Source organism: Narcine bancroftii, chromosome 12 (assembly GCF_036971445.1).
Source record: "Narcine bancroftii isolate sNarBan1 chromosome 12, sNarBan1.hap1, whole genome shotgun sequence".
Taxonomy (NCBI): Eukaryota; Metazoa; Chordata; class Chondrichthyes; order Torpediniformes; family Narcinidae; genus Narcine; species Narcine bancroftii.
The window spans coordinates 53,074,450-53,099,414 of NC_091480.1; the positions used below are offsets into that span (position 1 = coordinate 53,074,450).

Below are 24,965 nucleotides of genomic sequence, written 5' to 3' on the forward strand. Positions count from 1 at the left end.
TGTATTGTATCATACAAAACAGAGTATTTATTGTATTCCTCATGGTTCCTGTGCATAGTTCCTTCCATGTTTCATTCTTTATTTGTATATTTAAATCTTTTTCCCAACTTTGTTTAGGTTTATACCTTGTTTCATCATCTTCCTTGTATTGCAATTTGTTATATATGTTTGTTATAATTTTTTTTTTAAACTATTGCTGTGTCTGTAATTAAGTATTCATAGCAGCTACTCTCAGGTAATCTCAGGCTAGTTCCCAATTTATCTTTTAAATAGGTTTCCAAATGATAGTATGCAAACATTGTACCATGTGATATTCTGTATTTGTCTTTTAATTTTTCAAATGTTAATAAATTATTTCCCAAAAAGCAATCTTCTATTCTCTCAATTCCTTTTCTAGCCCATTCCTTAAAAAATAAATTATCTATTGTAAAAGGGATTGATGGGTTTTACAGGTATTTGATAATTTATCATCTTTCGTTCCAGGTGTATTCTCTTCCATATTTTTAGTATATGATGTAGTACTGGTGAATTGTTGTATTGCACCAACTTCACATCCCATTTATAGAGTAAATGTTCTGGGATATTTTCTCCTAATTTATATAGTTCTATCTTAAGCCAGTCCGGTTTTTCTACCATCTGGTAAAAATCTGATAAATATCTTAACTGCGCTGCCCTGTAATAATTTTTGAAATTTCGTAACTGCAGCCCTCCTTGATTATAGAGGTACACGATCCTTTATCCGGACATCTAAAATCCAGAAAGCTCCAAAATCCGGCAAGTGGGGACTGGTGGTCGGGGAGAGGCGGCCGAGGGAGGGAGACGGCCAAGCGACTGGAAGGGGGTGGAGGGGGATACGGCAGCACAATTCGGGTGGGCTTTCCAAAATTCGGAGCACACTGTCCCCCAAGGGTTCCGGATAAAGGATCGTGTACCTGTACCTCCATGTTAATTTTTCTAACGCTACTCTTGATTTTTTTTACCCTTCCATAAAAAATTTTCTTATTAATTTATTTAATCTTATTTAAAAATTCCCATTGTCAAGGGAATTGGCAATGTTTGGAACAAATATTGCATCTGTGGAAATACATTTATCTTGATGCAGTTTACTCTCCCGATTAAAGTTAACGGCAGCTCTTTCCATGTCTCCAAATCATCCTGTAGTTTTCTTATTAGCAGTTGATAGTTTAATTTATACAGATGGTTTAGGTTATTATCTATCCTGATACCAAGGTAATGTATGGCCTGTGATTGCCATTTAAAAGGGAATTCTTTTTTACATTTTGTATAATCAACTTTGTTCATTGGCATCACTTCACTTTTATTAATATTAACCATGTATCCTAATATCTCTCCATATTCTTTCAGTTTCATATATAGCCTTTTTATTGATTTATCTGGATCTGTTAAATATACTATAATATCATCCACAAATTGGTTAATTTAAAATTCTTTCTCTTTTATTTTTATTCCTTTTATCGTAGGTTCCTTATCAGCTCCGCCAATGGTTCTTTTGCCAAGGCAAACAGGGTACGTGACAATGGGCATCCCTGTCTAGTTGACCTACTCAATTTAAAGTGGTCTGAAACATACCCTTTTACTTCTACCTTTGTTAAAGGTCCATTATACATTGCTCTGATCCAATTAATAAATTTTTCCGGTGATTTAAATTTCTGTAGTACTTTAAATAAATAGTTTCATTCCACCCTGTCGAAAGCTTTCTCTGCATCTAGAGTAACTACCACAGATGGTGTTTTATTCATTTGCGCTGTATGGATTAAATTAATACATTTTCAGACATTATCTACTGCTCTTCTATTTTTAACAAATCCTGTCTGATTCAGCTTCACTAATTTCGGTACACAGTCTGCCAATCTATTCGCTAGTTTTTAATTTGTAATCTGCATTTAGTAAGGATATTGGTCTATATGATGCCAGTGACAGCAGGTCATTTCCCATTTTTGGAATTACTGTGATTATTGCCGTTTTATACGAGTCAGGCAGATTTTGGGTCCCTTCCACCTGTTTCATTACTTCTAGAAGGGGCGGGGTTAAAAGATTCTTAAATACTTTATAAAACTGTAGGGAATCCATCTTCTCCTGGTGGTTTATCATTTGGTCATTTCATTAATGTATCCTGTATTTCTGCAATTGTAAAGGGGTTTATCAATTTATTTTGATCCTCCAATTGTAGTTGTGGCAATTCAATTTTGATAAAAACTCGTCAATTTTATCGTTCTTCCCTGTATTTTCGGTTTGATACAATTGCTTGTAGAAATTTTTAAAATTTCCATTAATCTCTAATGGGTTGTATGAGATCTGCTTATCATCTTTTCTTATTGCTAAAACGGCTCTTTTTGCTTGTTCTGTTTTAAGTTGCCAAGCCAGTATTTTGTGGGTTTTCTCTCCTAATTCATCTTTGCTTTGTTTTCATAATGTTTTTCTCCACTTAGTATGTTTCTAATGTTTCATATTTTAATTTTTTCACTGCCTATTCTCTCTTTTTCTCTGCATCTTGCCTTCTCGTTAAATCCTTTTCTATAGTTACTATCTCTTTTTCCAACTGTTCTATTTCCCAGTTATATTATTTTTTAATCTTAGTCATGTAGCTAATTATTTGTTCTCTAATAAAGGCCTTCATTGCATCCCATAATATAAATTTATCTTTTACTGACTTTGTATTTATCTCAAAATACGTTTTTTGTTGTTCAATGTATTCCCAAAAATCTTGCCTTTTTAACAATCCTTTATCCGGACATCTAAAATCAGGAAAGCTCCAAAATCCGGCAAGTGGGGAGAGACTGGCAGCGCGAGTCGGGCAGGCAAAGTTGGGGGGGGGGGAAAGAGGAAAGAGATGGCAGCGCGAATCGGGCGGGCAAATGGGGGGGGGGGGGACAGCAGTGCGAGTTGGGTGGGCAAAGGGGGGGGGGGGGGGAGAAGATCGGCAGCACGAGTTGGGAGGGCGAGGGGGGAAAAGACCCGGCAGTGTGAGTCGGGACAGCGAGGGGGTGGGGGGGAGAGACCGGCAGCACAAGTCGGGTGGTCGAGGGGGGGGGGAGACCGGCAGCACGAGTCAGGCGGGCGAGGGGGGAAACCGGCAGTACGAGTCGGGCAGGCAAGGGGGGGGGAAGACGGCAGCGCGACTGGAAGGGGATGGGGGTGGATATGGCAGCACAATGCGGGTGGGCTTAAACCTGGCTTTCCAAAATCCAGAAAAATCTGAAATTCGGAACACACTGTCCCCCAAGGGTTCCGGATAAAGGATTGTGTACCTGTATGGGGTTTAGCCTCCATCTAGATGTTTTTGGTAGAATATCCTCTAACTCTATTGTTAGTAACAAGGGTGAGTGGTCAGATAAAAGTCTTGCCTTGTATTCGGTCTTTTAAACTCTCCCATGAATCTGAGCCGACAACAAGAACTAAGGGTGTAATCTCTGGATTACTTTATGTGCCACGCGATAGCGAGGGCAAAAATATAGTCAGGTGGAGATTGAATTTGTGGCTGAAGGGGTGGAGTAAAAGACAGGGTTTTAAGTTCTTGGACCACTGGGACCATTTCTGGGGGAGATGGGACCTATACTGTAAGGATGGGTTACATCTCAATCCTCAAGGTACCAGACTCCTGGCAGGGGCATTTGCTAGGGCTTTAAACTAGTAAGGTTGGGGACAAGGATTCATGTCAGGGAGGATAACAAGAACAGAGTCTTTATGCAAAGAAAAAAGACTTTTTCACACAATCTGGAGATGGAACAGCAGCAGGTAATAAATAGTGGCCAAAGTAACAATTGTAGAGAGGGTGAGAGGCAGGAAGTTAAATGTGGAAGATCTCTGAGATGCATTTATTTCAATGCAAGGAGTGTGGTAAACAGGTGGATGAGCTAATGGTGTGGATTGACATGTGGCATTATGATGGGATAGCAATTTATGAGACATGGTTGAAGGAAGGTTGTGAATGGCAATTAAATATTCCGGGATTTCGCTGCTTTAGATGTGACAGAATTGGCGGGGTACAAGGGGGAGGTGTGGCATTGTTTGTCAGGAAAGATATTACAGCAGTGCTGAGGCAAGATAGACTGGAGGACTCATTGCAGGAGGCTCTGTGAGTTGAACAAAAAAATAAGAAAGATGAGGCTACAAATATAGGGGTATATTATAGGTCACCAAAAGATGATAGGGAAGTGGAAGAGCAAATGTGCAGGGAAATAGCTGAGATGTGTAGTAGAAATAGGGTTGTGATAGTTGGGGATTTCAATTTTCCTAACATTGATTGGGAAACACAATCAGTGAGAGGGCAGGATGATTTAGACTTTGTACAATGTGTTCAGGATTGCTTTTTACAGCAGTATGTTGAGGTACCTACTAGAGGGGAGGCAGTGTTAGATCTATTGTTAAGGAACGGAATAGGCCAGGTGATGAAAGTATGCATTGGTGAGAACTTTGGATCCAGTGCTCATGGATCCATTAGCTTCAACTTAAATATGGAAAGGGATAGGTCAGGTCCGAGGTTGAAGGTCTTCGAGTGGGGAAAGGCCAGATTTGAAGAAATGAGAAGGGATTTGCAGAAAATTGTATAGACTGATTTTCTGGAAAGGATGTAGAAGAGATTTGGAGGGTATTTAAAGAAGAGATATTGAGAGTACAGGATCTTTATGTGCCAGTCAGACTGAAAGGCAAGGCCAAAAGTTCAAGGGAACCGTGGTTTTCTGGAAAAATTAGGAAGTTGGTTCAGGATAAAAGGGGGGGGGGGGAATGTGTTAAATTTAAGAAGCAAAAAATGTCTAAGATATATGATTATTACATAGATTGCAGAAAAAACCTCAAGGAAATTAGAAAGGCAGAAAGGTATGAGGTGTCAATAGCTGATAAGGTAAAAGTGAATCCTAAGGGTTTTTACAGATACATGAATAGTAAAAGGAGGGTTAAGGATAGAATAGGACCGCTGGAAAATGGGAGCGGTGAACTGTGCGAGGAACCGATTCAGATGGGAGAGATATTAAACAATTTTTTTCTCATCTGTGTTCACGAAGGAAAAGGACATTGGACTATGTGGGATAAGTGAGGCAAATGGCTTAGTTATGGAAAAGAGAGGGATTAGTAAAGAGAGGATTTTGGAGCTTCTCGGGCCAGTAAAAGTGGATGTCTCCTGGTCCTGATGGGATTTCCCCCAGGATGTTAAGGGAGGTCATGGAGCAAATAGCGGAGGCACTGTCAGTGATTTTTCAACGATCACTGGACGAGGGTTTGGCGCCGCGGGATTGGAAGGTTGCTAATGTAGTTCCGTTGTTTAGAAAAGGCTCAAGGTGTTGGCCAAGTAATTATTCGCCTGTAAGCTTGACTTCGGTGGTAGGGAAAGTTAGGGAGGGTATTCTTGGAGATGGTGTGTATAAATATCTGGATAAGCAGGGATTGTGAAGGGGAAGCCATGTTTGACGAACCTTGTTGAGTTTTTCGAAGAAGTGACAAGAAAGTGGATGAAGGTAGGGGAGTTGATGTAGTTTATCTGGATTTTAGCAAAGCTTTTGAGAAGGTTTCACATGAAAGGTTAGTAAGGAAGGTTCAGTCACTAGGGATTAATAGAGAAATAGTAAGTTGGGTTCAGAGGTGGCTGGAGGAGAGACAGCAGGGGGGTCATGGTGGACAACTGTGTCAGGATGGAAGCCTGTAACGAGCGGCGTGCCTCAAGGATCGGTGCTTTTAAATTATGTTGTTCATAATTTATATTTAATGATTTGGATGAAGGGGTGGTTAACTGGGTAAGTAAATGCACAGACGATATGAAAATAGGGGGAGTGAGGAAGGTTTTCATGGATTACAGAGGGATTTGGTTTGTCTGAAAGATGGCAGATGGAATTTAATGTAGAGAAGTGTGAGGTGCTTCATTTCGGAAAAAATAATCAAAATAGGACATATGTAGTAAAGGGGAGGACATTGGGGAAGGAGATATGGTGCAGTGTTCCTTGAAGATGGATACCCATGTTGACAGAGTGGTTAAGAAGGCATTTGTTATGTTAGCCTTCATAAATCATAGCATAGAGTATAGGAGCTGGGAAGTGATGCTGTGACTGTTTAAGGCATTGATGAGGCCAGGTTTGGAGTATTGTGTTCAGTTCTGGTCTCCAAATTATAGGAAGGATATAGATAAGGTGGAGAGGGTGCAGAGAAGATTTACAAGGATGTTGCCTGGCTTAAAATACCTAGAGTATAGAGAAATATTGAAGAGGTTAGGACTTTATTCATTGGAACATAGACATTTGAGAGGGGATTTGATAGAGGTGTTTAAAATTATGAAGGGAATAGATAGACTAGATGCAAGTAGACTCTTCCCCTGAGAGCAGGGGAGGCTGAAACAAGAGGACACAAGTTGAGGGTAAGGGGGAAAAATTTTAGGAGAAACATTAGAGGATGCTTCTTCACTCAGAGAGTGGTGGCTGAATGGAATAATCTTCCGGAGGAAATAGTTGAGGCACAGTCAATTCTTTCATTTAAGAGGAGGCTGGATATATATACATGGATAGGAGGGGGTTGGAGGGTTATGGATGGAGAATAGGCGGGAGGATCTAGCGGAGTTGTTTGAGTGAACCAGCGTGGACTTGAAAGGCCGAGATGGCCTGTTTCCATGCCATAAACTGTTATATGGTTATATATGTCGATCCTAGAATAGGTTTTATGTCTATTTGAATAATATGAGTAATCTTTTTCTTTTGGGTGTTGTTTTCTCAATATGTCAATTATTTTCATATCATACATTGAATTTAGTGTAAATTTGGTTGCTTTTTTTTGATCGTCTTCCCAGTTTTATCCATCACTGGGTCAAGGTTAAAATTAAGGGCCCCCCACCCCCCCAAGTAAAATGTGCCCCTGTGTATCCGCTATCTTTAGAAAGATGTCCTGCATAAATTCCTGATCTTCGTTAGGTGCATAAATGTTTAGCAAATTCCAAAATTCTGAATAAATCTGGCATTTCACCATTACATACATACCTGGTGGATCTGTTATTACTTCCTTTATCTTAATTGGCAAATTCTTGTTAATTAGTATAGCTACTCCCCTGGCTTTTGAGTTGTATGATGATGCCACTACATGACCTACCCAGTCTCCCTTCAATTTACTATGTTCTATCTCAATCAAGTGTATAAATGCTATGTCTATTCTCTCCCTTTTAAGTAGTGTGAATAACCTTTTTCTCTTAATTTGGTTGTGAATTCCATTAATATTAATAGTCATAGTTCAATGTACTCATCTTACTCATCCATTTTCAGCTCTCTCGCCTCTTCAACCCCTCCATCTCCCTTTTTCCAAAATCACACTGAATTATTCTTACTCTTTACTATACACAATGATATAACTAACAAAAAAAACCATAAAACCCCAACAAAAATGAAATATACTCTTAAAAAAAACATTAACTCCCCCTGTAGAGTTGTCCTTGGCTCCTTTCAAGACAACCACAACTCCCTTTTCTACCTGGGTTGCGATATTGACCGCAAACGTCAATAGATTTCGCAGTGGGTAGATCTTCCCCCTTCTCCAGCCCTCCACCAGAGAAAACACTTCCCATTATTCTAAAAATAGAACAAAGCTCTTTCTTTTTACTTTTTTTCCTTTTCAACCTTAAATGTCTGTATTCAGATTATCAACTTTTCAACTTATTTCTATACATTATCTTAAGTCTTTTTAATATATTTTTTTCTTCTACTCTTCTTCCCATTGTCTGTTTGGCAATTGGTTGGCAAAGCGATGAGCATGTTCTGGATCTGAAAACAGTCTATTTTGCTCACCAGGAATGATTACCTTTTGCACTGCTGGATGCCACAGCATCTTTTTTCCATAATACTGCTTTTGCCAAGTTGAACTCCTTTCGTTTCTTTAAAAAATATTTTGTTTTCCCAATGTATTCCAATGGTTCTTTATTTCCCTTCACTCTTTTCCTTTCCCAGCTCCAATATTTTATCTAGTTGTATATCGTAGTAGCTTTATTAGTATGGAGTGCAGTTTTTGATGTGTTTGTGGCTTTGGTGCCAATGTTCTGTGGGCTCTTTCAACTTCTATTTCTTCTTGGAGTTCTTCCACTCCCAAGATATGTGGGATCCATCTTTTTATAAATCCTTTTATATCTGCTCCTTCACCTTCTTTCACGCCCACTATTTTTATATTGTGTCTGCTAAAATACTCCAAAACGTCAATTTTTTGGGCTAACAAATCTTGCCTCCTTAATCTCTATCTTCCAGCTTTTCTTGTAGGTCATTCATCTCCATTTCCACAGCTGCCCCTCTTTCTTCCACTTCATCATCTCTTTTTCCTATATCTGCTATAGCAAGTTCCATTCTTAATTCTGCCTTTCGCATTTTTTTTAAAAATTGTGTTAAACTCTGCCATTATTGTGTCCATTACTGTCTTTATTTGGTTGTCAAAATATTCTTTATCTATCAGCTACTTTTGTTTTTTTTACTTTCTATTTTCCCTTGCGGGCATTTATCTTTCTCTTTGTCTTCCTTCTCTGGCTCCTTTCCTTTTCTCCGTGTTGCTTCCTCTTCCATCATTGTCTCTCCTCCGGTTTCTCCAGCTGGTGCTGCAGTGTCCTGCTGCCAAGCTCCGCTCCCATCAGCGTCATCGCTGTACTGCGCACTATGTTCAGGCTCTATGAGCCGGTGTTGTAGTCTGCCCTGGAAGACGTTGCTGCCCAGCTGCCTGTTTACCGGCTTTGTAGGTCGGGACAACCTTTTGGTGAGAGGTCCCTATTCTCGCACACAGGTAAAGCCTTCCTCCTTTTTATCCCCCAGAGATTTTCTTGTTTTTTCTTTGTCTGTCGTTTTGGTCTTTTCTTTCTTTGGAGCCATCCTCAGATGGCTTCTTGTACTCTATCTTGAGCCTCTCTATGTTTTATTTCTCTGCTTTGTTTTTTTACCTCTTTCCCCCCCCCACTTTCTCTGTGGAGGGCTGGTTTTCCCCGACCAGCCACTACATCATGTGACTTCCCCCTGTTTTATGTTCTTGAGTGAAAAGGGTAAAAGTTGTCAGTGCGTTTACTCCTAAACTACACCAATTTCTCAATTTCAAATTAGCCAAGATCTAAAGTAGGAAATAACAGAATTTCTTCCTCTAATTTCTTAAGTTCCACAGCTTGATCACTCTGCAGTGAACTAAAACTGTTTTTAAACTTTACAAGACAATATGCTGGTACTCATTACTTACTGCCAACAGATCCCTGCCGACTTCATCCAAAGGAGGGACCACTTTACTGAGGTCCTGTTGAATCCACCTCGGAAATGTGGGCTTGTAATCAGGCATGGTCGTCACTCCTGGCCAAATGGAATCATCTGGTGTTCCAAGGGTTCGAAATATGCGAAACAGCTGATCAATCTCAGAGTCTCCAGGGAATAAGGCTCTCCTTGTGATCTGAGACCAAACAAAAGCAGAGTGTCTGTAAAGTTCATGTAAACCACTCTCTGGCTTCAACAGTAGTCCTTACAGTGATGTCCCTTTTGATTTTCACAGGTAGTAACACATCTACATCAAGAGCAATTGGATGACTGAAAATTCCATCCTTTACTAATTTGTGCCTTGTTGCCTGTTCTGATGTGGCTAACTCTTGCTAATCTGATGATATTTCAGCTGACTAGTTTCATACACATGCTAAAAGATACAGTACTAACAATTTAAAACTGCTAAAGATTGAGGGTGGGGGGGGGGGGGGTGCAGGAATGGAAAGAAAATGGGCCATGGAAAACAATAAACTACAACCAATTCTCACTGCACAAGCAGCTTCCTAAAAGCTGTGGAACTTTGACCCATCTTTCCTTTTTGACCCAGAGGTACTGCTGTTCCTGGTGGAGATTGGTGCAGACAGTATACTCTGAGGACTATATCTAATGTCTCCTTAGATATTATGGCAATACATTTACAGAAATACAGCCCAATATATTATTTAGGTTCTGGCCAGCCAGTTGGTTGCTCAAGGTGTTGACACAAGTCTTCAATGTAATAACAAGATACTCTCTTCATCCAATATTAAGCTGGAGGATCCTGGTTCTGTAAGCTGTCTGCTACATTTCATGACAGTTATCACAGTGATACACTCCACCACCCAGTTTGCCATTATTTGGCTTAAACTTCTGAATATAAAGTTATAGTTACATCACCCACAAAAACTAGATGACATGGGTGAAAGGTTGAAAGGGGAAATGTTTAAAGGGAACATTAGTGCCGTGCAGGGAGGACTTGGGAGTGCTTGTGCTTGAATCACAAAAGCCTGGTTCGCAGGTGCAGCAGGCTGTCAAGAAGGCAAATGGAATGTTGGCCTTCATTGCGAGAGGGATTGAATTTAGCAGCAGGGAAGTTCTGCTACAACTGTACATGGTCCTGGTGAGGCTGCATCTGGAGAACTGTGTGCAGTTCTGGTCTCCTTACATGAGGAAGGATGGACTGACTTTGGAGGTGATGCAGAGGAGGCTCACCAGGTTGATTCCAGGGATGAAGGGGCGAGCCCATGAGGAGAGATTGAGTTGCCTGGGACTGGACTTGCTTGAATTTAGAAGAATGAGAGGGGATCTTGTAGAAATGTATAAAATTATGAAAGGCATAGATAAGATAGAGGTAGGCAAGTTAGATTTAGGACGATGTGGACAGACTGCTTTTACCAAAGGGTGGGGAATCTGGAATTCGCTGTCCATTGAAGCAGTGGAGGCGACCTCAGTAAATATATTTAAGTCCAGGTTGAATAGATTTTTACGTAGTAGGGGAATTAAGGGATATGGGGAAAAGGCAGGTGGGTGGAGATGAGCCCATCATCAGATCAGCCATGATCACACTGAATGGCGGAGCAGGCTCGACAGGCCAGATGGATGACTCCTGCTCCTATTCCTTGTGTTCTTATTATGGGGAACTTTTTCAAGCAGAATGTGGAACAAGTTTCCAGCTGAAGTGGTGAATGTGGCCTCAATTTTAACATTTAAGAAAAATTTAGATAGGTACACAGATGGGAGGGGTATGGAGGGAGATGGTCTGGATACAGGTAATTGGAACTGGACAGAATAATAGTTCGGCACAGCTGAGGTGGGGCGAAGGTCATGTTTCTGTGCTGTAGTGTTCCATGGCCCCAAGGAATAAAAGAGTAGGAAGCCAATTACTGACGTAAATTGAAGATACTGAATAGTTTTACTGGATATTAAATCTCCCACCTTTTGACCAGGGACACCATCCCTCAAAACAAAAACTTTAAAACTAAGTTTAAGTAGGACCTTTCCAAAGATTTTCTTTTTTTTTTAAAAAAAAAAAGCAAATTAAATATCTATTCTCAAGTTCTTTTTTTAATGCAACTCCAGGTAAATCTTGGCAAGTTGCAACACAGTGTGAGTGCCAACACGATGCTTTCACCCCCTTTGCTAGACTAAAACATGTTCTAGTATTCCATTCTGTCGTCAAGTCACCCCAGATGAAAAAGAATAGCTCACTTGCTTGAATATTACATTAACAGTGAACCCTTTCTCTCACTGCAATAACCTCAATGTGAAGCACACGATTACAGCTCCACTGGAGCCCTCATGATTCCATGAAACACAGTGGATATACTATGCAAGTAAAGTACTGTATGGGCAGCGGAGGACAAGAATTTCTGCTCCATCACAAGCCCACCACACAAGTATCATGCATCACACTTGAACAATAAAGCCCTTTAAAAGTCAATTTCAGCCGAGCTCCATTTACTCTGCTCTTGAACAGTGCTGCCAAACATAACTGGAACTAAAGTCAGCAACTGAATTTGCCCTCGTTCAATATGGAACAAGAATGGACAATGCAGAAGTGCCTCTTTCAGGTATCACTAATCATTCCTCACTAATTCGTGGGTCAACTCATTCTCCACAATCAAAAGCAGAAATGCCAGTTATTGAGGATAAAAATGTATTCTCCTGAACGCATTTCAGATATGCCACCCCTTCTTTCTCCTACAGCAGTGGATTACTTAAGAAGGTATGTGATGGGGAGAAAAAAGGTCGAGAACCAATGGACTACACTCTAATGTTATCCCAATCAAAACCTCTGGTAGTGTGATAGCTTCTGTTCCTTCACCCAAACCAAGTGGATTCTCTTTCTGATCCCTCAAGGATATGCTTCTCTCAAGTACAACTATCTTGGTGTTTCTCAACTGTTCCCCCCACTCATATATCACCCTTAAGTAATCCCTGATGAACCACAATTTCATATCTATAGACAATTCCATTTGGGGAAAAAAATTGTTTCAAGATTTTAAAAAAAGCTGCAGATGTTGAAAATGTCAAAAAAAAGCAGAGAATGCTGCCAACATTTAGCAGGTCAGGTAGCATCTCTGGAGAGAGAAACATTGCTGACATTTTAGGTCAAAGACCCTTCAATCTGAACTGGTAAAGCAAGTTCTAAGCAAATCCAAAAAAATAACTGGTGGAGAAACTCAGTGAATTGAGCAGCATTGTGGGGAGAAAGGAATTCCAGCTTCTGCAGTCTTTTGTCGCTCCAAAGAGAGCTTTAAGTTATGTGGGATATAAAGACTAATCCTGATAAGGCGAGACCAAGATTGAAGTGCTTATAAGCTAGTGACGATGCCATGCGGTTGTCAAGGAGGGCAAGAGTGCACTGGCATTCTAGTTTAAATGCTCTTTAACCCCACAACTGAACCTCCCTGTAAAGATATTGATATCTTGAACAAGCCCAAATGTGCCAAGAATTTGAAGCACTCCCTCCTGCACCCTGTCTCTGGCCAGACTAAATCACAAGAGCAATTAAGTTTAGTTTCTCACCTTTGTTCCAATGATGTTTACTGAGGAATGGAGTGCCTGGGCAGGAAGGGAAGAATATTACTGAGGAAATGGTGTCCAATTGCATTTGAACAATCATTTTAAACAAAAATCAAATGGACAACAATGAAGTGATTAAAATTGTATTTCTTCTATGAGCAATAGAATATTGCAGCACAGAAAACCGGCCCTTCTAGTCTGTGCCAAGCTATTATTCTGCCTCGTCCCACAGACCTGCACCCAGTCCATATCCCTCCATACCTCTCCCATCCATGTACCTGTCCGAATCTTTCTTAAATGTGAAAATTAAGCCCACATTCATTTCAGCTGGAAGCTCGTCCACACTCCTACTAGTCTGTGTGAAGACAGTCCCCCCCAAACATCTCTCCTTTTACCCTCAACTCATGTCTGTTGATTTGTATCTCACCTAACTTCAGTGGAAAACATCTAACTACATTTTCTGTCTGTAGCCCTCACAACTTTGTATACCTCTACCAAATCTCCCCTCATTCTTCCAGGTTCTCCAATGTAACGCTGTTACAGCACCAGCAACCCGGGTTTGAATCCGGCACTGTCTGTAAGGAGTTTGTACATTCTCCCCTTGTCTGCATGGGTTTCCTCCAGGTCTCTTGTTTCTTCCCACCATTCAAAACATACCAGGGTAATAGGTCAATTGGGTGTAATAGGGTGGCACGGCTGGTCAGCCGAAAGGGCCTGTTATCATGCTGTATGTCAATGTATATGTGACAATGTGCTTTAGTGTTTCAAGCAGATGCAGTATGTGACCTTTCCCAACCCCACCTCACCAAAGTCTTGCCCTACACCCACTGGCTCAAAGGAAAGCCACATGAAATGGATCACAAAGGAAGCTGGGAGATCATCTGAGAGCTAATGATAGCAAGCAAAGACACTGAAGTATTTCTTCAGGAATTCACCAATGAATGGACATCTTTGAGTCTGGCTTCAATGCACTGCAGGCAATTTGGCATAAATTCATCTGATGAAAAGATATATTACCTCCGCTAATCACCACATGGCTATCTCATTTTCTATATTTAAGTCATAGGTGTGCATTTCATTGGATTTTCACTGGGTAAGTGCTATCAGTCATTGCTAATTGAAAATATTGAAGCTTGATGAAGTGATTTGTGGGCAAATAGCCACACTGGTAGCTAATGGTAGCCCATCTAGGAATTAATATTTATGAGCAACCTAACAGAAAGCCAGTGTTTTAAGTACCTTGAAGATACTTCTGGATAAGTTCAATGACCAGCGAAGTCAGCCACCCAGCCCAACGTCTCTGCTGGCGTCGATACTCCATGTGAAATCCTCCTCCCCTAGTTCGGCCCACTCCAGCAACGTATCCTTCTAACCCTCCTTACACTGTACTTTTTTAGCTATGAGAGTTAAAGATGGGAGCCATCTTCTTTTCTCTTGCCGTCTGGGAGTTGTGCGTAAATACCAACCATAACCAGCACTCATGCTGGACTGGTTTAGTTTTGAGACTTTGGAACTCTCTGGCAAGTGGAGTGGTTTGGTGAGAGGGTGGGGGTGTTACTAGAGTGGTTATTGGAGGAGATAACATTTCAACACCTCCCTCTTGTCAGGCTAGAAGGACAAGGTGCCAGGCACTCTGCTTCTCCTTTGGCCTGTCTGAAATGCACAACCCAAGAGGAGAGGACAGAAGAGGAGAAAAATAATTTAGGAAACACATCTTTGAGGTATTTTTCATGCCAATTGACATCTTATCACAGAGCTACCCAGGTAGTTTTTGGCACAACCAAAAAGTGGTAATTCTGCCTTGCCCACAGGAAAAGAAATCTCTCAGGGTTGTATGTGATGCCATGCATATACTCTGACAATAAATCTGAATCTAACTTTACAATCTATTACCATTTCTGCGAAAATACAGCCAAGACTCCAGATATCCACTGCAGTGGAGTAATATTTACATCCCAGGAGGATCTCAGGGGCCCGATACCACAGTGTAACCACCTGCAAAAGAAAACAAAACAAAAAAATTTCAAACTCACTGTATTTCCCTTGGATTAAGTCCACCAAATGATAATTATAGTCACGCAATCCCTGACAACCAGAGAGAAGAAATATTTGAAGACTACCTGCATTTTTATCAATGACAATATCATTCACTATCATTAGGAAAATAAAGACTTGCTTCATTATTTCTTCATTGTTTCTGCCCCCATTCCTCTTCCAGGATTTTACCCTTTGAACAAGAACAGAAAATGCTGGAAATAATCAACAGATTGGGCTGCACCTCATCCTTGAAGACCCACTACATTCGTGCAATTCCTGCTCAGTATGAAGAGTTCGATTTTGCAGCACATTTCTTACAACTCAACTAAAAATAATTGGAGGGAGGAGTTCAATGGTCCTTAGGAAATGCAACCCTAAGAGAAGAGAAGGTACAAAGGAGAGTGATGACTACAAGGAAGTAGATGTTGCCTACAAGGAGAGTTCACGGAAATTAGGCACAAGGTTGAATGACAGGACCTCCCAGGGTTGTGGTCTCAGGTTTGCCACCATGCCATGTGCTAGTGAGGTTAGAAATAGGGGGATTACGCAGCTTAACGCGTGGCTAAAGACGTGATGCAGGAGAGAAAGATTCAGGATCACTGGGGTCTCTTCCAGGGAAGGTGGGACCTGTTCCAACAGGACGGTTTACATCTGAACTGAAGGCGACTAATATCCTTGCGGGAAGGTTTGCTAGTGCTGCTCTGGTGGGTTTAAACTAGATTTGCAGGGGGAGGAGAACCAGAGTGACAGAGCAGATAGAAGAGTGGAGGAGGGAAAAGATTCTGCAAAAATTGCATGCACTGTTAGAAGTCAATGGGTTGAATGTGATGGAAATGTTACCAGGTGCATCTGTTTGAAAGCAAGGAGTATTGTAGGGAAGGCAGACAAGCTTAGAGCGTGGGTTGGCATGTGGAATTATGATATTGTGACATCAGTGAAACTTGGTTGCAGAACGGTCAGGACTGGCAGCTCAATGTTCCGCACTTCTGTTACTTTAGACGCGATAGAACAGGGAGGATGAGAGGTGGAGGACTGGCATTGCTCGTCAGGGAAAATACCACAGCTGTGCTCAGGACGGACCAGAGACCTCATCGACTGAGGCTAAGTGGGTGGAGTTGAGGAACGGGAATGGTATGTAGTCAATGAGAATTGGAGGAGCAAATCTGAGGAGAGATAGCAGATAGCTGGAGGAATCACAAGGTTGTGATAGTAGAGGATTTTAACTTTCCAATTATTAACAGGGACTCCCATCCTGTAAAAGGGCTGGATGACTTGGAGTTTGTCAAGTGTGTTCAGGAAAGTTTTCTAAATCAATATATAGAGGTACTAACTAGAGAGAGTACAATACTGGGTCCAGGAAAGTTTTCGAAATCAATATATGGAGGTACTAACTAGAGAGAGTGCAATACTGGGTCTCCTATTAGGGAACAAGACAGGACAGGTGACAGAAGTATGTGTAGGGGAACATATTGGATCCAGTAATCATAAAGCCATTAGCTTCACGTTAATTATGGAGAAGATAGGTCTGGGCCTCAGGATGAGATTCTAAATTGGAGAAAGGCCAATTTTGAGGAAATGAGAAAGGATCTGGAATGCATGGATTGGGATAAGTTGTTTTCAAGCAAGGACGTGCGAGGTAAGTGGAGGATCTTCAAAGGTGAAATTTTCACAGTACAGAGTTTGTATGTTCCTGTCAGGATAACCTGCAAGGTTAGCAGGTGTAGGGAACCTTGGTGATCTGGTTCGGAAGAAGAGAGGCATATAACAGGTATAGGCAGCATGGACCAAATTAGGTACTTGAGGTATCTGAAAAAATGCAGGAAAAACCTCAAGAAGGAAATCAGGACGGCTGAAAGAAGATACGAGGCTGCTTTGGTAAACAATGCAAAGGAAAATCCTAAGGGTTTCTACAGGTATACTGGGAGCAAAAAGATACTCAGGGACAAAATTGGTCCCTTTGAAGATCAAAGTAGTTGGCTTTGCATTGTCTTAGATGTTGTTTTTTCATTAGTATTTGCTCAGGAAACGGGCACAGTCGTGGGAAGTAAGGAAAACAAGCAGTGGAACCTGTACAGATTAAAGACGAGGAAGTGTTTGCTGTCTTAAAGCAAATAAGGGTGGATAAATCCCCAGGGCCTGACATTTCCTCAGACCTTGAGGGAGACTAGTGCAGAAATTGCAGGCACTCTGGCAGAAATATTTAAAACGTCCTTTGCTATGGGTGAGGTGCCAGAGAATTAGAGGGTAGCTTACATTGTTCCGTTGTTTAAAAAAGGCTCCAAAAGTAAACCTACAAATTATAGGCTGGTGAGCCCGACGTCAGTAGTAGGTAAATTATTGGAAACTTTTCGATGAGGTCGGATTCATTATCATTTGGATAGCCAGAAATTGATTAGGGATAGTCAGCATGGCTTTGTGCGTGGTAGATCGTGTTTAACCAATCTTATAGTTTGTCGAAAATGTTGCCAGGAAAGTTGACGAAGGAAAGGCTGTGGATGTTGTTTCCATGGACTTTAGTAAAGCCTTTGACAAGGTCCCATGTGGGAGGTTAGTCTGGAAGGTTCAGACGCTGGGTATTCATGGTGAAGTAGTGAACTGGATTCGACAACGGCTGGATGGGAGAATCAGAGAGTAGTGGTGAATAATTGCTTCTCAGACTGGAGGGCTGTGACTAGCGGTGTACGCCAGGGATCAGTGCTGGACCACTGTTGTTTGTCATCTCTATCAATGATCTGGATGATAATTGGATCAGCAAGTTTGCAGCTTGCAGAGGGATCTGGAGCAGCTGGGAAAATGGGCTGAAAAATGGCAGATGAAATTTGATGCAGACAAGTGTGAGGTATTGCATTTTGGAAGGACAAATCAAGAAAGGACATGGTAAATGGTCGGGCACTGAGGAATGAAGTAGAACAGAGGGACCTGGGAATACAGATACACAATTCCCTGAAAGTGGTGTCACAGGTGGATAGGATTGTAAAGATCATTTGGCATTTTGGCTTTCATATATCAAATTATTGTGTAAAGTTTTATAAGACATGGTTGAGGCAAAATTTGGAGTATTGGGTGCAGTTTTGGTCACCTAATTATCAATAAGATAGAAAGAGTGCAGAGAAGATTTACTAGGATATTGCCAATGACTTCAGGAATGGAGTTACAGGGAAAGGTTAAACAGGTTAGAACTTTATTCCCTGGTGTGCAGCAGAATGAGGGGAGATTTGATTGAGGTATTTAAAATTATGAGAGGTATAGACAGAGTAAACGTAGGTCGGCTTTTTCCACTGGGTGCAGGTGAGATAGTGACCATAGGACATGGGTTAAGGATGAAAGGGGAAAAGTTTAGGGGGAACTTCTTCACACAGAGAGCGGTGGGAGTGTAGAACAAGCTGCCAGTTGAAAGCTGAATGTGGGTTCAATTTTAACATTTAAGAGGAATTTGGGCAGGTACTTGGATGGGAGAGGCATGGAGGGCTATGGACTGGGTGCAGGTCAGTGGGACTAGGCAAAAAAAAGGTTCAGCACAGACTAGAAGGCCGAATAGCTCTTCAGTAAGGTGTTTGACAAAGTTCTGCATGGTAAACAGGTCCAAAAATGTTAGAGCACATGGGATCCAAGGAGAACTGGCCAATTGGATCCAAAATTGGCTCAGTGATGAGAGGGAGGCAGTGGAAGACTGTTTTACCTGATTGGAAGTCTGTGACTCACGGTGTTCCACAGGAATCAGTGCTGGGACCTTTGTTATTGCAATAAACATTCACTTGTATGTGAATGAAGAACATGTGATTAGCAAGTTTGTCAATGGCAAAAAAAAATTGTGAACGGCAAGGAAGCAGCAGGATATAGATTTAAAATTTACTTAAATTTAGACTTGCAGCACATTAACAGGCCATTTCAGCCCACAAGCCCGTGCCACCCAATTAACTTACAACCCCCAGTACGTTTTGAAGGATGGGAGGAAACTGGAGCCCCCAGAGGAAACCCACACAGACACAGGGAGAATGTACAAACTCCTAACAGACAGCATCGGATTCGAACCCTGGTCAATGGCACTGTAACAGCTTTGCACTATCCGCTACGATAACTGTGCTGCCCATCTGTTGGAAAGTTGGATACAGTGTTGGAGGATGGAAATTTAATCCCGATAAGTCAGGGGCAATAAGTCAGGTAAGGTGAATGGTGGGGCAATAAGTCAGGTAAGGTGAATGGTGGGGCACTAAAGAATATTGATGAACAGACTGACCTCGGGGTCAAAGTCCACAGTTCTCTGAAAGTTGGACCATAGGTGAATATGCTTATAAAGAAAGTAAATGGCATACTTGCTTTCATAGGTCAGGGCGTAGAATGTAAAAAGTTGGGATGTTACATTGCAACTTGACAAAATACAGATATTGGAGCGCCATGTGCACTTCTGGTTGTCGCACTGCAGGAAAGGACGTGATCGTGCTAGCGAGAGTGCAGAGGAGATTCACAAGGACAGTGCTCGACTTTATATGGGAGAGATTGAATTGGCTGGCCTTGTTTCTCTGGAGTGGAGGCAGAGGGGAAACCCGAGAGAGGTTTGTAAAATTAAAAAGGAGGCACAGATGTTCAGAACCTTCTTCCTATGGTCAGGGTATCAAGAACAAGGTATGGTTTTTAAGTTGAGATTCAAGGGTAATGTATAATATGCAGAGTGGTTGCCAGAGGTAGTGGTGGGATCAAATACAATCACTATATGCAAAAGATATTTAGGCAGGTATTTTAAAAGGCAAGGCTAAGAAGAATGCAGGGATGAAAGGACGAGGTGGGGACGTCTATTAAAGTGTGCAATCAGAACAAAGAAACGGGATCAGGAATTGGCTGTCTAGCCTTTCGAGCCAGTTCCATGATTCATTAAGAGCATGACCACGCCCAGGATCTCACTGAGCGAGAAGTGTTCTTTACGCTGCAAGTCATACGAGTTGCTCAGGGGGAAACCGGAGGCCACAAGGACAGTCAGAGATGGGAGCAGCTTTGGCTCAGTCAGCTACGATGCTTAGATGTGGCAACCCGTCAGTAACATACCTCATGTGTGTACGTTCGAACAGGCACTCCGAAAGCTCGTGCAAGTCCAAAGTCAGCTAGCTTAATTGCCCCTTCGGCATTGATCAGCAGGTTCTGGGGCTTCAAGTCCCGGTGAAGCACCCGGTGTGAATGGCAGAATGCAAGCCCTTGTAGCAGCTGGAATAGGTAACTCTGAACAGGAGAAGTTAAAATAAAACCCAGTCATCAACACATCTACAGCTGATCTGCACCTCAACATCACCCCTTCATTTCTCTACCCATATTGAAAAAAAATTAAACCTTTGGACTATCTGTCCCTTTTTCAGGGACTGGTTTTATGCTGATTCGTACTGGTGTTCATACTGTAGTTTACCCATGGACCCAGTCTGGAGTATATATCTTGAAAGGTTAAAAAATGGTTGAAGTCCAAAGGGTTAATTTCCATCTTGAAATTTTCAATGATTCGCCAACATCTACAACCTTTTAGAGAGGGGTTCCAGCTTTCCATTATCTGTGCTTTTTTTTGTGAAGTGCTGCTAGATTTCATCTCCAAATGGGTTATGTTTGAATTGTAAGATGATATTCCCTCATTCAGAACTTTGCCAGCAGAGAAAAATATCACACATTTCAAAGGGCAGGCTTTGAGTTACATGGGTGAGGAGGTGAATTGCAGATTGTGCGTGGGCTGCAAGATCATGTTAGGAATGAAGTTACTAGAAAATCTCAAAAAGGACCGTTAAGTTGAAAACAAATATCCCAAAATTTGCTGTTCTTTTACAAGCCAGAGATATTTTATTCTCTCACACATATGGTTGGAGGATTTTCCAAGTTAAATATTCTACCAACAATGATTCATCTATTTTTCTCGAGTCAATATGCGCAGCAAAGGATGGTTCCCCACTTTGGTCAATAACAGTATAAGATGCAGGAGTAGACTATTCGGCCCCTTGAGCCATTCAGATGAGTCAATATTCTGGCTCACTTGCTCTCGGTCTCTTCCCTGCCCATAACCAAAACCAGTCAAGGTCAACCTTGAACATACTCAGTAACTCAGAAATCCATAGCCCTCTCCAACAAACTGCCACCACAGAGAGAAAAAAAAATGTCTTCTCATCTCTTGTCTTATACTGAACAATTCCCTCTGGTTCTACGTTCCTCCAAGAGCAGAAACCATTATCTCTGCATGAAATAATAGAATACGTCATGCAAGTTGTAAATAAAGACGTACCACACATTGTTGGTGCCCAAATATTGCGCTGTCCAGATTAACAAACAGTTTTGAAAATCTGGATCCATAGTTTGGCTGGATTTGATGGGGGTGGGGGGGGGGGGGGGAAGAGAGAAATGTGAAAGGTTTCATGCCGCCATTCAAAGTGAAGATCAGTTTTCTTACCATTTTGCCGCCAAGCTAAACCATCAAAAAATGGCCAAATGCTCAATTATTTCATTGCTGCTTGTGCATCTTTGCTCTGTGCACAGAGGCCAATATGCTTGCTTGCACGGAAAAGTGTAATGAAGGTCGCCTACATGCAGGAGCTTCGTGCTGCCTGAGAATGGAAAATGCAACTCTTTGGGGCACACCAGTGCTCTACACACTTCATCATCCAGCTCAGTCCCAGAGCCTGCATTTCATGGGTGATCAGAATTAACCCACTGAGGGGTTTGGCAAGATCATTTGGGGGAATAAAAGTTCAACATTTTAAGCACTGTTTAAGCTTGATGAAATCCACACCATTGTGGAGTTCAAATTGCATCAGAAATTTAGCCAATATGCTGGCTGGCAAATTAAAAGTGCCACCATGCAGCAAAGTACATAATGCTGCATATTGTAATGGGACCAAACCCCTGAAACATCTGATTTACTCTTGCTCCATTCAATTTTAACGTCATCCCCTGAAACCAACATGATTTTACCTTGACGAGTGGCAGTGGGATCCCAGTCACAGATGAGACATCCATGAATTTCTTCAGATCCTGATGCAGGAACTCAAAGACCAAATAGAGTTTATTCTCCGTATGAATGACATCAAGCAACCTGAAGGAGCAGAGGTTGGGGGGAAGGGGGGGGGTGGTGTGGTGGTGGGGAAGGGGAAAAGAGGAATACTAGTAATCCAGTTACGGGTTCCAGCATCATTCCCAATTCCCTTCTTCAGAAAGACCACTTGCTCACTCATTGTGCCAGGGGTGGGTCCAAGAACTTGGAAATAGCACTTTATTATTTACTGATGGAGGTTAACTGATCAAGATTTATAGTTGCCAATTTGACATGGGCTGCAAAAGAACGATGAAAAGTGGGCAACGTTTAATTGCAGCCGTCAATGGTGCCAAGTCAGTCAACCTGGTTCACATGTGATTATGGTGAAAGTTAGGATCAAGTACTTCTGAAGCAATGGAACACTTGCACTAATTTCATCAAGACATCATCCCTTTATTATTTGGTCACCAAGGGCCGATCCTGAACAGGGAGAGTCGGCGATCAGTACCACCTACCTGGCAAGGAAGAGTGGATGACCATGGAGATGAGCTATGCCAACTTGGCAGAGGAGAGTCGGAGATCACTGAGACCCAGTAGACTTGTGGTGGTCGGGTGAGTGTTGACCTGCTGACCCAGGAGTGGATCTACACTCATTGTGGGAACCAGTCCAACACCCCTTTCCAGCAGTAAACCCACCACCACCTCTCTATTTCAATTTTGCAATAAAAACAGAAATCTGACAGTGATTTTTCTTTTTGCTTGCTTTATGCTCCTTTGAAGAGCCTTGATTTGTGAGATGATGTGAAGGCCATGACAAGCTATACAAATGCAAGCTGTTGTCATAAGATGACAAATATCCTTCTTGTCACATTGCCAAGCCAAACCCTAAATGAGGAGTTCCCACGCTGTCCCCGTGTCTGCATGGGTTTTCTCCGGGGGCTCCACAGTTTCCTCCCAGCACTCAAAAATAAACTGGGGGGGGGGGGGTAGGTTAATGGGGCGTAATTGGGCGACACGAACATGGAAATAGCCTGTTACTGTGTTGTACGTCTAAATTTAAAATTAAAAAATAAATAACTTGTGCTTTGACACAATTGCGCTCACACGCGACGACCACAGGATTTGGGTTGCTTGTGGCTGTAAATCTCCCACCCCTCTTTCAATGCTCGAAATGAAGCTCAATGGAAGAGCACAGTAAATGGTCTTGCAGCGTCCATCAGAGGTAAAGATATTTCACCGATGTTTTGGGCCTGAGACCTTTCTCAAGATGTGAGGAAAAAGCTGGCAGGTGCCTGAATTTAGAGGCTAGGGAGATGGGAAGGAGGGGCAGGGGGAGGAGTACAGACCAACTGACAAAAGGTGTTAATTGGATAGGGATGGGACACGGGAGAGGAAAGGTGGGAATAGACTGGGGAAGAGGGTGTGTTCTAAGCTCTGTGAAAGCAGAGCTGGGGTGGGGGGGGGGGGAGGAGGAGACAAAGAGTGACAAAACTAGAGGAGAGGAGAAAGGGAAAGATGGGGAGGGGTGAGCTTACAGAGAAGTCTTTGTTAATGCTGGAAGGTGTCCAGAAAGAATGAGAGATGTTGTTCCTCCAATTTGCGGGTGATCTCAGTCTGGCAGTGCACGAGACCATGGACAGTCATGTCAGAATGGGATGGGCAATTGAAATGGGCCACTGGGAAATCTGGATGGATCCCAGCTCATCTTAGAAGCCAGTTAAGAATCGACCACATTGTTTTTGGCCTGGAGTCACTTAAGTCAGTCAGACCAGGCAAACTAGATCTTTTTTTTAATGGCAAGTCCAATCGGATCATGGTTTCTGTTATTGGTGCTAGTTCTTTAGTTATTCTATTCAAATTAGAATTCCCCAGCTGCTGTGATGTGAGTTGAACACGTATTTTCAGATCTAAAATATTAGGCTGTTAACAAATGCTTCAGTCTCCTGTATTCTGCATGTACTTGCTTAATTAACTTTTCTAAACTCCGAGGTCCAACCTGTTTGGCACAGCATAGCAGAGAATCAGAATACACAAAAAGGTGTGATTAAAAAGTCCAGCATATACAGAATGTTTCAGGCCTCATCAGATTCCTTAGGAGTTTGCAGAGGTTTGGTATGACACTGGAAACCCTGGCAAATTTCTACAGAGGTGTGACGGAAAGTGTGCTGACCAACTGCATCACCGTCTGGTTCGGGGACAGTAATACCCCCGAGCGTAAAGCCCTGCAAAAGGTAGTGGACACAGCCCAGGGCATCACAGGCCAACCCCTTCCCACCATTGAGAACATCTGCCGGGAACGCTGCCGTCAGAGAGCAGCAGGAATCATCAAGTATCTGCACCACCCAGCACACGCTCTGTTCTCGCTGCTGCCATCAGGAAAGAGGTGTAGGTGCCACAAGACTCGCACCAGAATTGCACCACAAGCTGCTACCCCTCCACCATCAGACTCCTCAACAACAAACTCAATCAGGGACTCATTTAAGGACTCTTACTTTGCACACAGAAGGCTACAGCACAGAAAACAGGCCATTCGGCCCCTCTGGTCTGTGCCAACCAACATCTCCCTCGTCCCACTGACCTGCTCCCATTCCATAACCCTCCAGACTTCTCCCATTCACGTACCTATCCAATTCATTCTTAAAAACACACGATCGAGCCCGGATTCGTCACATCATTTATTACTGAATATTTTTTCCCCTATATTTGCAGTTTGTTTACATTTCTCTCTCTTGGAAACATTTTTTTTTCTTGAGTATCGACAGTTATCGACAAGTAGAAATTCTTCCTGGCCTTCAGAAAAAAGGAATCTCAGGGTTGTATGTGATGTCATGTATGTACTCTGATAATAAATCTGAACTTGGAATTTTATCACGCCATACTTTTGTACAGAATGCTACTGAACTTCAATGAAAGCTAGAAGGCAACAAACATCAAAAATTGTTGTCTAATTTTCTTTGAGTCCTCAACGCATCAGTCATGGCAAGGATTGAGTAGTCTCCTATGCAGTGGTATCATATAGCATGCACATCTGGTCACCACCTCTGGCGGGGGTGGGAGGTTTGCCCTCGTAATCATCCATGGTGGTATCTTGAGCCTTACTTAAAAGGGAATTGTGAATTCGGACCACAGTGTATGGAGCCAGAACTGGGAAGCTGCTCCAGGTCAGTGAT

The 24,965-nt window shown here is 42.2% G+C and overlaps 1 protein-coding gene across 4 annotated transcripts in view; it reads right to left on the bottom strand.

The window, feature by feature from the left end:
• Positions 1 to 24,965, bottom strand: part of cdk2 (cyclin dependent kinase 2) — a 45,277-nt gene that overhangs the window by 13,816 nt on the left and 6,496 nt on the right. For 3 of the 4 annotated variants that reach the window (XM_069905571.1, XM_069905572.1, XM_069905574.1), the window contains exons 3-7: positions 21,735 to 21,855; positions 19,842 to 20,012; positions 14,658 to 14,759; positions 12,768 to 12,803; positions 9,190 to 9,393 (exon numbers count right to left, since the gene is read on the bottom strand). In XM_069905571.1, the coding sequence (XP_069761672.1) occupies positions 9,190 to 9,393; positions 12,768 to 12,803; positions 14,658 to 14,759; positions 19,842 to 20,012; positions 21,735 to 21,855 (634 nt within the window). The remainder of the gene's footprint in view (positions 1 to 9,189; positions 9,394 to 12,767; positions 12,804 to 14,657; positions 14,760 to 19,841; positions 20,013 to 21,734; positions 21,856 to 24,965) is intronic. The other variant, XM_069905573.1, reaches the window with a different exon arrangement.